The sequence below is a fragment of the Lithobates pipiens genome, unplaced genomic scaffold (genome assembly GCF_037356315.1).
Source record: "Lithobates pipiens isolate NorthernLeopardFrog02 unplaced genomic scaffold, aLitPip1_a1.2 Scaffold_8, whole genome shotgun sequence".
NCBI lineage: Eukaryota > Metazoa > Chordata > Amphibia > Anura > Ranidae > Lithobates > Lithobates pipiens.
Window position 1 is genome coordinate 109,215,187 of NW_027507903.1, and position 14,668 is coordinate 109,229,854.

At 46.1% G+C, this 14,668-nt stretch overlaps 2 protein-coding genes across 2 annotated transcripts in view; one reads left to right on the forward strand and one right to left on the reverse strand.

The window, feature by feature from the left end:
• SCAMP2 (secretory carrier membrane protein 2) overlaps positions 1 to 2,410 on the reverse strand; it is a 57,085-nt gene extending 54,675 nt beyond the window's left edge. Inside the window, exon 1 of the mRNA XM_077468735.1 lies at positions 2,237 to 2,410. Within this exon, the coding sequence (XP_077324861.1) occupies positions 2,237 to 2,293 (57 nt within the window). The 5' untranslated portion in view covers positions 2,294 to 2,410. The remainder of the gene's footprint in view (positions 1 to 2,236) is intronic.
• A 418-nt stretch (positions 2,411 to 2,828) lies between these two features.
• MPI (mannose phosphate isomerase) overlaps positions 2,829 to 14,668 on the forward strand; it is a 40,676-nt gene continuing 28,836 nt past the window's right edge. The window contains exon 1 of the mRNA XM_077468733.1: positions 2,829 to 2,957. Coding sequence (XP_077324859.1) covers positions 2,921 to 2,957 — 37 coding nt within the window. The 5' untranslated portion in view covers positions 2,829 to 2,920. The remainder of the gene's footprint in view (positions 2,958 to 14,668) is intronic.

The following is a 14,668-nucleotide window of genomic DNA, read 5'->3' on the forward strand; positions in this document are numbered from 1 at the left end:
TTTTCCTTCAGATAAACTTGGTAAAAATGCCACCTGTCCGTCTATAGTACACCTGTCACTGGTAGAGACACTTCTCTTCGTACCCCAGTACTATGCCATTGCTCCATGTTACAGAACACTTGGGGGTTACTGCTTTACAATACAGATCACTGGGGGGGCACTGCATTATAATACAGATCACTGTGTAATACAGATCACTGGGGGGGGCACTGCATCATAATACAGATCACTGGGGGGGCACTGCATCATAATACAGATCACTGGGGGGGGGCACTGCATCATAATACAGATCACTGGGGGGGGGCACTGCATCATAATACAGATCACTGGGGGGGGGCACTGCATCATAATACAGATCACTGGGGGGGGGGCACTGCATCATAATACAGATCACTGGGGGGGGGGCACTGCATCATAATACAGATCACTGGGGGGGGGCACTGCATCATAATACAGATCACTGGGGGGGGGGGGGCACTGCATCATAATACAGATCACTGGGGGGGGGGCACTGCATCATAATACAGATCACTGGGGGGGGGGCACTGCATCATAATACAGATCACTGGGGGGGGCACTGCATCATAATACAGATCACATCACTGGGGGGGGCACTGCATCATAATACAGATCACTGGGGGGGCACTGCATCATAATACAGATCACTGGGGGGGGGGGCACTGCATCATAATACAGATCACTGGGGGGGGGCACTGCATCATAATACAGATCACTGGGGGGGGCACTGCATCATAATACAGATCACTGGGGGGGGGGCACTGCATCATAATACAGATCACTGGGGGGGGGCACTGCATCATAATACAGATCACTGGGGGGGGCACTGCATCATAATACAGATCACTGGGGGGGGCACTGCATCATAATACAGATCACTGGGGGGGGGGCACTGCATCATAATACAGATCACTGGGGGGGGGCACTGCATCATAATACAGATCACTGGGGGGGGCACTGCATCATAATACAGATCACTGGGGGGGGGGCACTGCATCATAATACAGATCACTGGGGGGGGGGGCACTGCATCATAATACAGATCACTGGGGGGGGGGGCACTGCATCATAATACAGATCACTGGGGGGGGGCACTGCATCATAATACAGATCACTGGGGGGGGCACTGCATCATAATACAGATCACTGGGGGGGGCACTGCATCATAATACAGATCACTGGGGGGGGGGGCACTGCATCATAATACAGATCACGGGGGGGGGCACTGCATCATAATACAGATCACTGGGGGGGGGCACTGCATCATAATACAGATCACTGGGGGGGGCACTGCATCATAATACAGACCACTGGGGGGGGGCACTGCATCATAATACAGATCACTGGGGGGGGGGCACTGCATCATAATACAGACCACTGGGGGGGGCACTGCATCATAATACAGACCACTGGGGGGGGGCACTGCATCATAATACAGACCACGGGGGGGGGGGGGGCACTGCATCATAATACAGACCACTGGGGGGGCACTGCATCATAATACAGATCACGGGGGGGGGGGGCACTGCATTATAATACAGATCACGGGGGGGGGCACTGCATTATAATACAGATCACGGGGGGGGGGGGCACTGCATTATAATACAGATCACTGGGGGGGGGGGGGCACTGCATTATAATACAGATCACTGGGGGGGGGCACTGCATTATAATACAGATCACTGGGGGGGGGGGCACTGCATTATAATACAGATCACTGGGGGCACTGCATTATAATACAGATCACTGGGGGGGGGGCACTGCATTACAATACAGATCACTGGGGGGGGGCACTGGATTACAATACAGATCACTGGGGGGGGGGCATTGGATTACAATACAGATCACTGGGGGGGGCACTGGATTACAATACAGATCACTGGGGGGGGATTCACTAGTCTATAATACAGGTGAGCGAGTGTGGGGGAGGGGAGGGTGTCACAGGTGTGATGTCCAGCTGACAATAGTTCTATGGCAGCTCCCACACACCAATCACAGGTGAGGCTGCCAGCCAATGATCACACACTGTACAGATTCATGTGACCGCTGGCCCCGCCCCCATCCACCTGTTCTGCAGGGCCCCTCTCCTCGCTCTCTGATTGGTTGGGAAGTTCGGTGGACTGGTCGCCAGGTTATCTCTGGCCGCTGCTCAGTCACAGTTGTCAGGCAGCTTCCCTCCTCCAGGGCCCTCTACCTCAGTCACATCTCTCCCCATTACCTGGAAAGGATTCACGTCCACCGGGTCGGCGAAGGGATTGGTGTCGTAGCCGGCCATGGTTACCGCAGCGAGGGTCAAAGTGTCTAGCTGGAACCTCCAGCCGGGAACTCCTCCTCGCACAGGATCCTTCCTGGATGTGACGGGGCAGCCTCTGGGGGGCGGAGCCAGTGACTACTGGGTGTGGGACAGTCGCCAATGGCCACGCAGTAGGCTGGGGCAGACGGCGAAAAGACGCAATAGGCCGTCCAATCACCTGACTCGCCAATGGGCGAGGGGGCGTGGCTCAGACTGACAAGTATCTCTTAGCTGATGAAAAAAAAATACGGGGGCGGGCCCGTAGGCAATGGGGCGGGGTTGTTGCTTAGTTGTGCGGCCAGGTAAGGCGCTGTACAGGCGAGGCTCGCTGACGTCAGCACCTGGCTAGAGTCCCAGTGTCAGCCGACCTGTGCAGGAAACGTGACCCCCACTTCCTGTCACTACACCTAGAACTGGAAGCTGTACAATGATAATATAGATGACGTGCTGACATTACACTGCCATGTACTGTACACTTCCGCCCATACACGAGTCTACTCTATAGAGGGAGTGCGCTTCAGCCGCGTCAGTCCTCCGTGAGAAAACTACAACTCCCGGCATGCTGTGCGCAGGGAGGTGTGCGCTGACACATGGAGGGAGGAGGGGGGTATGTACAGAGGGGTGCTGGACATGGCTGAAGATAGAGGTGAGCAGAGGACACGGGGGGCACACACGGCTGATGGGGGGGCAACTATTCCTAATGATTGGAGGATGAATGACAGGCTGGGGGCGGGGCTTAGCACTGCTAAATGTCATCACTATATGACAGCTTCCATCCGCAGCTTCACTCATCCATCACAACATCTGATCCCTTCTTATCATACATTAGATCAGATGATGGACACTTTTCATGTCCTGATGTAATCTTCCATCTCTTGGAGTATTAGTTATAACAGTCCCCATGCACAGGGGTATCCATATAACATCATGGGCCCCGGAGGAAAGTAATGCAGTGGGGCCCCTACCAGCCTGTCCCCCATTTACTCACAGGTTCTCAAGAATTAAAGTATAAATAGTTGACAGAATAGAAATGGGGGGAAAAAAATAAAATATGTATATATATGTGTGTGTGTGTGTGTATATATATATATATATATATATATATATATATATATATATATAATTACTGTTTATTAGTACAGGTGCATCTAAAAAAAATTGAATATCATCAAAAAGTTAATTTATTTCAGTAATTCAATTCAAAAAGTCAAACTCATATATATGATATAGATTAGAAAACAACAAAATATAGAAGTGGGACTTTATAAGTGCCTAAAGACCTCCTCTCAGAATGATTATTGCTACATGTATAAGAATAAAAAAGTTTTTATTACAAATCACATAAAAAAAAGGACATAGTAGAGGTAATGCCCCTTAAAAACATAAATATACCTGCACATTTTAGTTCAGACCAAAAGAAGCAGCCCTAAAAATAGCATTTCCCTCCTACGTATTTACATGTACTTACATAATTATTGCACAACTGATACGTTGCAGTACACACACACACATATATATATATATATCTTATGTCAGAGAGGGGGCGGGGGACGCGTTTCGCCTATGATGGCTTCCTCAGGGGTTCAGGGGATATATGGCTGGAACAACTAGAAAAATACAAAAAGAACACACATAATATACGATCCATGAATACAAAAACACATTCATATCAATCTTTAATTTACATATATATTCATATTAACCACTATTAACTCATCATTGATGTGAGGGCACTAAGGCTCGATTTACACAAATGCGTTTTTTTTCATGCATTTTGCAGAAATGCAGGGATTTTTTTTAACATATGTTCCTATGGAACATGTTCACATCAATGCATTTTTCTTTGCCTCTACGTTTTTGGAAAGGGCCAATGACTTTTTTTCCCCGCAAAATGCAGCGTTTAAGTCAACAATATCAGGCGAGGTGCATATTGTATTTACTCCGACCCAGTCAGAGATGCTGGAAGGTGTACAGATGCAGAATATGATTCAAGTCAAGGCGGGGGAGGCCCCCACCCCCAAATCACGACAAAAACTCCAGGAACAGGGAAGGAATAACAAGGACTGTTGAGTAATCAATAAGAGCCACATAAGGGTGGTAATATCACTGATAAAAGAAAAAGATGAGCATAACTATGTGTCTGTCTCAATTAGTGCTGCATATCAGCACAATACACCTAAAAGAAAAACCTCCTATATTCTAATGATTCATTACACACACTAATATATTTCAAGTATGTATTTCTTTTAATTTTGATGATTATGGCTTACAGCTAGTGAAAACCCACAATTCAGTATCTCAGGAAATTCAAATTTTGTGAAAAAGTTCATTATTATAGACTTATGGTGTCACACCCTATTCAGCTAATTAACTCAAAACACATGTAAAGGTTTCCTAAACCTTTAAATAGTCTCTCAGTCTGGTTCTGTAGGTTACACAATCATGGGGAAGACTGCTGACTTGACAGTTGTCCAGGAGGAGGGTAAGTCACAAAAGTTAGTTGCTAATGAAGCTGCCTGTTCACAGAGTGCTGTATCCAAGCATATTAATGGAAAGTTGAATGGAAGGAAAAAGTGTGGTAGAAAAAAGGTGCACAAGCAACAGGGATAACCACAGCCTTGAGAGGATTGTGAAGCAAAGGCCATTCAAGAATTTGTCGGAGAGCTACAAGGAGTGAACTACGTCTGGTGTCGGTGCTTCAAGAGCTAACACACGCAGAGGTATCCAGGACGTTGGCTACAACTGTCTCATTCCTTATGTCATGCCATTCCTGAACCAGAGATAACACCAGAAGCGTCTTACCTGGACTGTTGCTGAGTGGTCCAAAATTCTCTTTCCAGCTGAAAGTAAATGTTGCATTTCATTTGGAAATCAAGGTCCCAGAGTCTGGAGGAAGAATGGAAAAGCACAGAATCCAAGTTGCATGAGGTCCAGTGTGAAGTTTCCACAGTCAGTGATGATTTGGGGAGCCGTGTTGGTCCACTGGGTTTTATCGAGTCCAAAGTCAGCGCAGCCCTCTACCAGCAAATTCTAGAGCACTTCATGCTTCCCTCTGCTGACTAGCTTTATGGAGATGCTGATTTCATTTTCCAGCAGGACTTGGCATATGCCCACACTGCCAAAAGTACCAATACCTGGTATAATGATCATTATATCACTGTGCTTGATTGGCCAGCAAACTTGCCTTACCTAAACCCCATAGAGAATCTGTGGGGTATTTTCAAGAGGAAGATGAGAGACAAAGGCTCTGCGCAGCCAACAATAATACCACCACTTTGGTTTAGATGGAAATTGTTTTGCTCTGCTTTTGTATGTTACAATATAAAAAATGTAGACATGTCACTGGAGAAGTGATCGAGGGGGTGTACATCTCACCTAGGTTGCGACATAGTGTGAGATGGTAAATCCAGGATGGATCAGTTTCTCAGCAGCGATATGCTGTTGAGTGGTTAAGTAATTTTGCCGGGCCTGGGTTTATATGGAATGGCAGGTAGGTTTGGTAGAGGGACCTGTCATTCCACATCCCCCGATCCAGTTCTGGGTTTGGGATCAGGTGAGCTTTGATCCTAATTAGCCTGGGAAGGTAAAGGCTCTGCAAGGCCTGCAGGTGATTGCTCCCAGCCAGGGAATGAACAGCCTGTATGTTGAAGGAAGCTGCAAGCACAGACACTGCTGGAGCTAAAACCCACCCTGCGATATCCAGACGAAAAGACGCTGTCTTTATAAATGTCAGATAGGTGAGAAGAACCTGTTAGTAAGCGCCCAGCCGGGCTAGGTCTTTTGTTTATTTTGTTGTACTTAGAAAGCACGGTGTTGCTGTATGTTTTGTTTGCTGGACTGTTTGTACCACGAATAAACGCCAAGATCTGCTTCATATATTCCAAGTCTGCTGTGAACTGTGTCCAAACACACCCTACCCCGGGAAGATCCCTTACAATTGGTGGAGAATGCGGGCAACAGACGGTTGCTAGGGGCAACGGTGTGGACAGACTTGGCTACAGCTGCTTATGTCCTGGGTGAAAGCTGCATCTAAACTCCAAGAACAGTCCAGCAACATGGAGGAGATGCTGAAGCAGTTTATGCAAGTGAGTTTGCAACAACAGCAGGCTCAGACAGAGGCCAATAAACGACATGAACAGTCCATGGCTGCACAACAGCAGATGATGGCTGCACAACAACAACTTCTCGAGCACCTGATAGCAAATCGAGAGGCGCCTGTGGTTGCTAATCCACCCACAGTGGAGGGAGCCGCTCCAGAAAATTTTTTTGGGAGAAGGACTGTGCAGAAAGCGCTGCAAAAGATGACTGCTGAGGACGATGTTGAGGCCTTTCTAACAATATTTGAGCGCGTGGCTGAGCGAGAGAAGTTACCAGCCGCTGAATGGGCAGAGGTAATTGCGCCCTATTTAACAGGTGAACCTCAAAAGGCCTACTATGACCTCAGTGAGCAAGAGGTCAAGGACTATACTCGGCTAAAAGCAGAGATACTTGCCCGACTAGGAGTTACTACTGCGGTCCGTGCCCGGAGGGTACGCAACTGGAGCTACAGTCTGGACCAATCAGCGAGGTCCCAGATGTATGACCTAATCCATTTGGCAAGAAAGTGGTTGGAGCCAGACACTTCTACTCCTGCACAAATCCTAGAGAAGATCGTGATGGATCGCTACCTCCGAGCACTTCCTACTGACCTGCAACGCTGGGTGGGACAAGGTGATCCTAAGGATGCAAACGAACTTGTCAACCTTGTGGAGAGGTTCCAGGCGACTGAGGACTACCTCCGTGATGTTCCTGCAGCATCTTCACCTCCCCGGAGCGCCAGACCTGTGCCGTCAGCTGGTAAGAGACTTCCATCTATTGGGGGAGTGTGGAGGGCTGCTGATGGAGGGATAAGGGCTCAAGTGGTGTCTCAGGGACAAAAGACTGGTGATGGTCCCGGGTGGCTAAGGGGCTCTAAAAAGGACTCCTTGCCAAGGAGACCAGCCCCTATCCAGTGTTGGAGATGCCATGAGGCGGGACACGTGTCTGCCCATTGCCCTCTTACCTCTGAACCCATGGAATGTGACGCTAGCCGGCGCCAGTCGCTATTTGCGGAACCATCTTGTGCTGCAGTTCCTGGACTAGAGACTGAACCGCAAATCTGCAACATCACAATCAATGACTTTCCTGTTAAAGCGTTAATGGACTCAGGAAGCCTCGTAACCTTGGTGCATGCTAGCCTGGTGGCTGGGGACTTAGAGCCTAACAAGCATATGAGTGTTGTGTGCATACATGGTGATACAAAAGTGTACCCTATAGTGCGGGCTAAAGTCGGGACTAAACAAGGCACCGTACAATATGAAGTGGGTGTGGTTAAAAACCTCATGCATGATGTAATATTGGGCCGCGATTTTCCGTTATTCTGGGCTCTCTGGGAAAAAAGAGAAATCCCCAAAAGGAGTGAGGATACCTCTAAGGAGGTTGCCTTGTCCGCTGTGAATGATAAAAGTATGCAGGATGAAAATGATTGTTTTCCTTTGCAGGTCCTGGTTGGGGAGGAGGATCCTCCCACTGAGCAAAATATACTAGACTTAGAGGTGTCTAGGGATAATTTTGGGGCTGCACAATTACAGGACCCCACTCTCAAAAATGCGAGAGAGCAGGTTACTGTTATGAATGGGGTACCTCAGGAACCAGATGCTGAAAAAAGATTTCCACATTTTTCGGTGACTAATGATCTTTTCTATAGAGTCAATAAGATTAAGGATGAGATTGTGGAACAGCTTCTGGTACCTAAGCCGTACCGGCGTCAGGTGCTTGACATGGCTCATAACCATGTTCTTGGGGGACACTTGGGGACTGACAAAACGAGAGAGAGGGTTCTCCAGAGATTTTTTTGGCCGGCCATATATGATGACATTAAAAAATACTGTGAGTCGTGCCCCACATGTCAGGTTAATGCCCCAGTGTCTCATTTTCGCAGTCCTTTGGTTTCGCTCCCTATTATAGAGGTGCCTTTTGAGCGTATTGCCATGGATTTAGTGGGTCCCATTGTAAAGTCAGCTAGAGGACACCAGTATATTTTGGTAGTCATGGATTATGCGACCCGCTATCCTGAGGCTGTACCCTTAAGAAACACTGCATCTAAAACAATTGCACGTGAGTTGTTTTATATGTTCTCTAGGACTGGGATCCCCAAAGAAATCCTAACTGACCAAGGTACGCCATTTATGTCGAAAGTAATGAAGGAGTTATGCAAACTATTTAAAATCTCACACATCCGTACCTCTGTATACCACCCCCAGACGGACGGATTGGTGGAGAGATTTAATAAAACTTTGAAACATATGTTGAAGAAAGTGGTGGAAAAAGATGGTCGTGACTGGGATCATTTATTACCCTACCTCATGTTTGCTATTAGGGAAGTGCCCCAAGCGTCCACCGGGTTCTCACCATTCGAGTTGGTCTATGGTCGTCACCCTAGGGGTCTACTGGACATCGCAAAAGAGACATGGGAGAATGAGTCCACCCCATACAAGAGTGTTATTGAACATGTAGCACAAATGCAGGACCGTATAGCCACTGTAATGCCCCTCGTAAGGGAACACCTCCAGAGGGCTCAAGAGGCCCAAAGTAGGATTTACAACCGGTCCGCAAGAATCAGGACATTCAACCCAGGCGATAGGGTCCTTATACTAGTCCCCACTGTTGAGAGTAAATTCTTGGCGAAGTGGCAAGGTCCTTATGAAATTGTTGAAAAGATCAGTGAGGTGAACTACAAGGTGCACCAACCAGGTAGAAGGAAGCCTTTCCAAGTTTATCACATAAACTTGATCAAGCCCTGGAAAGACAGGGAATCCTTGGTGGCGACAAATACTGTTAATAATTTGTCACAACCAATCCCTCCAGTCAAGGTAGGTGATACTCTATCAGTGTCACAGAAACAGGAGGCTCAGGAATTTCTACAGAAAAACAAAAACAAGTTCTCTGACCTCCCAGGGCGTACACACCTCATCCATCATCACATTGAAACTGAGCCTAGAAGCAGAGTAAACCTTAAGCCCTATAGGATACCGGAGGCACGTAGGGAAGCCGTATCTGCCGAGGTAAAACGTATGCTTGCTCTGGGGGTAATTGAGGTGTCCCAGAGTGAATGGTCCAGCCCAATTGTGCTAATCCCAAAGCCCAATGGAACTTGGAGGTTCTGTAACGATTTCAGAAAGTTGAATGAGATCTCCAAGTTCGATGCGTATCCTATGCCCAGGGTAGATGAGTTAATTGAGAAGTTGGGTAACGCCAGGTACATAACCACCCTCGATCTCACAAAGGGCTACTGGCAGATTCCACTGTCTGCTGAGGCTAAAGAGAAAACGGCATTCTCTACCCCTGATGGACTATTCCAGTATGTAGTGATGCCATTCGGGTTACATGGAGCGCCTGCAACCTTCCAGAGGTTGATGGACTTAATTCTGCGACCACATCGTGATTACTCAGCTGCCTACCTCGATGATGTGGTCATTTTTAGCCCTGATTGGGAAAGTCACCTCTGTAAGGTACAGGCCGTGTTGGATGCCATAAGTGATGCGGGGTTGACCATAAATGCCGAGAAGTGTGCTCTAGCCCTAGAAGAGGCCAAATATCTGGGCTACATTATTGGGAGAGGGTTGATTAAGCCACAGCTAAATAAGATTGAGGCAATACAGAATTGGCCTAGACCCCTGACAAGGAAACAGGTTAGAGCTTTCCTGGGTATTACGGGGTATTACCGTAGATTTGTGCCGAACTTTGCCTCAGTTGCTGCTCCACTAACTGACTTGACAAAGGGCGGAAAGACAGCAATGGTCACGTGGACCCCAGAGGCCGAGAAGGCTTTCCAAAGCCTTAAGTCTGCCTTGTGCCAACCACCTGTGTTAATCACCCCCGATTTCAGGCGAGAATTTCTGGTGACAGACCATGCCCCCCTAACATGGATGAAGTTAAACAAGGAGAGAAATGCAAGAGTGACTAGATGGTTTCTGTCCCTACAAAACTTTAATTTCACTGTGGAACACAGGCCAGGGAAATTACAGGCAAATGCTGATGCATTGTCGAGGGTAAGTTGTCTGTGGGGACAAAAGGCTCAGCCCTCCGGTCTGAAAAAGAGGGGGGGGATATGTAGACATGTCACTGGAGAAGTGATCGAGGGGGTGTACATCTCACCTAGGTTGCGACATAGTGTGAGATGGTAAATCCAGGATGGATCAGTTTCTCAGCAGCGATATGCTGTTGAGTGGTTAAGTAATTTTGCCGGGCCTGGGTTTATATGGAATGGCAGGTAGGTTTGGTAGAGGGACCTGTCATTCCACATCCCCCGATCCAGTTCTGGGTTTGGGATCAGGTGAGCTTTGATCCTAATTAGCCTGGGAAGGTAAAGGCTCTGCAAGGCCTGCAGGTGATTGCTCCCAGCCAGGGAATGAACAGCCTGTATGTTGAAGGAAGCTGCAAGCACAGACACTGCTGGAGCTAAAACCCACCCTGCGATATCCAGACGAAAAGACGCTGTCTTTATAAATGTCAGATAGGTGAGAAGAACCTGTTAGTAAGCGCCCAGCCGGGCTAGGTCTTTTGTTTATTTTGTTGTACTTAGAAAGCACGGTGTTGCTGTATGTTTTGTTTGCTGGACTGTTTGTACCACGAATAAACGCCAAGATCTGCTTCATATATTCCAAGTCTGCTGTGAACTGTGTCCAAACACACCCTACCCCGGGAAGATCCCTTACAAAAAATAAACTTAAAGTGTTACTAAACCCAGTAATATGAAAATAGTTCATCTGCCCCCCACAGTGCCCACGGCTTATACATCTTCTTTTTACATTAAATTATTTCCACTATATACCCTTTTGATCTGTATACCATGGTTACATCATACACGGGACAGTTCAGGAGAAGAAGATTTTCTCACTGCAGCCTGTATACACGCCCACGTGTGTGTGATGCCAATATCATGTGACCTGGATATCTCTGAGAACAAGTAGCTGTTCTCTCCAGCATAAAAAGACAAAACAGAGCATGTGCAGGTTGGCTATTGCCTGTGTGTTAGCTGGCTTTCCAAAGCTAGACATTGCAGGGAGTGGAGGATCTGTGCATACAGGATAAAACAGCCTTTTTACACAAGGCAGAGGATTAGCCCCCTAAGTTCCACAGTGAATATAACAAGCATGTTATGCTGCATATACAGACTGATTTTACAGTTGTGGTTTTAGTAACACTTTAAATAAACACCTTTTAAAAAAAATAAAAATTGGTCTTGTAATATTTTCATTTTCTGAGATCCTGAATTGTTTTTTTTTTTACTACCTGTAAGCCATAATCATCAAAATTAAAAGAAATAAATGTTTGAAAAAATATCACACTATGTGTAATGAATCTATATAATATGCGTTTTACTTTTTGAATTAAATTACTGAACTAAATGTACTTTTTGATGATATTCAAACTTTTTGCAATGCACCTGTAATTGATTTTAAACAATAAGAAAACATGCCATAATTCAAAGACTAATCAATACAAATATCCAAACAATATAAAAAGTAGCGCAGAGGAGAAGGCGTCAGAGGGGCAGAATGCAGGGGTCATTGGGGCAGGAGGGCCCAGTACACAGGGGGTCAAGATGGCACAGTGCCTCGGGGTAGTAATGTATATTACAGTACAGTGAGGATCTTCTCAATCAGAGCAGCATGGAAGTTGCTGTAAAACATCTTACCAAGGATGGTACTTATAGTACATGAATTAAAAAATTTAAAGAACAGCTGTGCTATCTAAAAAAAATTAAAACACGAAGGTAAATGAATTAGAAACAAAAAATATTTGTCCAACACATCCTTATGTGATGTGACCAAAAGTGCTACCGTAGTATATCATCTACATGGCATAATTATACACCATGTGACGCATGACATCTTCTGTGACCCAGCACCAACACTGACACTCCAGCTTCGTACCAGAAATAATGACCCCTGAATACTGAGGTCATATGCACTTGTGAACACAAATCATGTCTCCAGAACATTAGAACCTCCAGGAAACCAATCAGATCAACCTTCCAGGGCTCTAAACTGGGATATCAGTTGCAGGTAAATAGAGTGCATGGTCCCTTTAAAAAGATGCTTGCCAGCGCGCCTCCGCTTACATACAAATGTAGCTGAAAAATCCAAGGAGGAAATACAAAGGACTAAAGTGCATTATTTTCTAAAATACATGGCAGATTTATTGCTACAGGGCGGCAGCACTGTGCAGAATTGCATATATATATATATATATATATGCATTTGTGTATGATTCTGTACTTCCATGTAGGGGGCACACGCATGCCACTTCTACTGTGATTTGTCATAGCTGAAGCCGATCAGTGGGTACCGGCCAATGGATGTCAGCCAGCACCCACCGAAAGTATGGAATGTGAAAAAGACACAGGATGGGGCTCTGCCTGACCTTGTTAAAAAAAATATTGTTCTCCCCCCTCCTCCATTCAGAACTATCAGTTTTTGCAATAAAAACTGTTCTATGAATGGAGGAGATGGACCTTTTCATTCATTTGTTCATCTTCCATTTATAGGATGCTCTTCATTGGAAAACATTTCTAAATTCTTTTAACGGTTCTCAGCAGTGTTGCAGCACAGTAAAAAGTAGGGCACGTTGTGTTCAGCAGGCAATACCACCTGCCAATGTATCCAATAGAATTGAATAGGACTGCGCCACAACACCTAATATTTTTCAGTGTGAAATCCCTATTCATACAGGTTTGTAGGAGGCGGCATATTGCCTTCTAAATGCCGCTGCTGACAAAGCCATCCATTGCAGACCACCAGTCAGAAACATTACCCATGTGAAGTACCTTTGAAAATAAGAGTACAGTTTTGGGGGTACAGTGTTGGCCAAAATTACAGAGGAAAAAGATTTGGGGGGGCTTATTTCAAATGATTGCAAAATGAGCAAACAATGTGACCAGGGAGCAGGGAAAGCAAACATAAGTCTGAAGTGCATCACTACAGGGATTACCAGCAGCAGGGAGGAGGACCGGATTCCCCTATATACTGTAGAACCTTAGTTATCACTAGAGGGATCACCAGCAGGAGGAAGGAGCTTTCAATTCCCCAATATTGATCTTATGAAGGGATTACCAGCAGAAGGAGGTTTTGATTCTCCTATATAGATCTTTATTTAGAGGGATCCACAGAAATCCCCTATATCGATTTTTATATAGAGGGATCACCAGCAAGAGAGAGAGGGGGTCCTGATTTCCCTATGTAGATCTTTATATAGAGGGATCACCAGCAAGAGAGAAAGGGGTCTTGATTCCCCTATGTAGATCTGTATATAGAGGGATCATTAGCAGGAGGAAGAGGCTGTTGATTCTCCTTTATATAGAGGGATCAACAACAGGAGGAAGGAGGTCCTGATTCCCCTAAATTAGTTTTATATAGAGGGATCACCAGCAAGAGAGAGAGGGGGTCCTTATTCCCCTATGTAGATCTTTATATAGAGGGATCATTAGCAGGAGGAAGTTGCTCTCGATTCTCCTATATAGATCTTTATATAGAGGGATCACCAGCAGGAGGAAGTAGGTTCTGGTTCCAAATACAAAGTAGATGTGGTAATTGGAAGAGCTGTAATCCATCGGTGGCGGTACGTCCATTAGGGCATACGGGCGCCGCCCCCTCTCTCCAGCCACCCCCTCTATGACAAATGGATAGATTCATGGGTGTTTTTGAAGCACCTGATTAGAGTCATAGGCTCAGGGCAGGGCTGTTGTGTGTGGCAGAGCTGTGTAAATTTTAGAACTGGATGGACATCAATACAAATCATTTGCCCAGTAAAGCAACACCCTTATAAGTATTTAAAGTTGATGTAAACCCTCTCATATACCAAGTGAAGTGAACAACCTCAGATGATACACAGGGATGAAAAATCCTCTTACATAAGTTTTACGTGTATATCTGCTGTTTCAGATTTATATATCCTTTAGAAAGTGCTCATCTTGTTACAGATTTTCTTTTCCTGTTCAGCACTGGCAGTGGATTATTGGCATGCAACCAAGACAGCTGATTGAAGGAAAGGCACACACCCCCTCTCCAAATTGGCAAAGGAAGGAAGTAATGTGCAGAGCTCTTCTGTGAGAAGGCAAGCTTTCTGCTAATCTATATATAGCAATCTCCCATGACACATATTTCAGGCTGCTTTTATATCCTGTGTCGGAGAACTTGTCAGAAGTTATCAGGCTGATAACAGAGCTACGGAGCAGGAGAAAACTACGGGTCTCGTTCCTTTGGAGAGAGAGAGAGGAGAAAACGCTACAGATATATGTGCCCAGCTCAAACGTCATTAATCAGGTACCTGTTTACC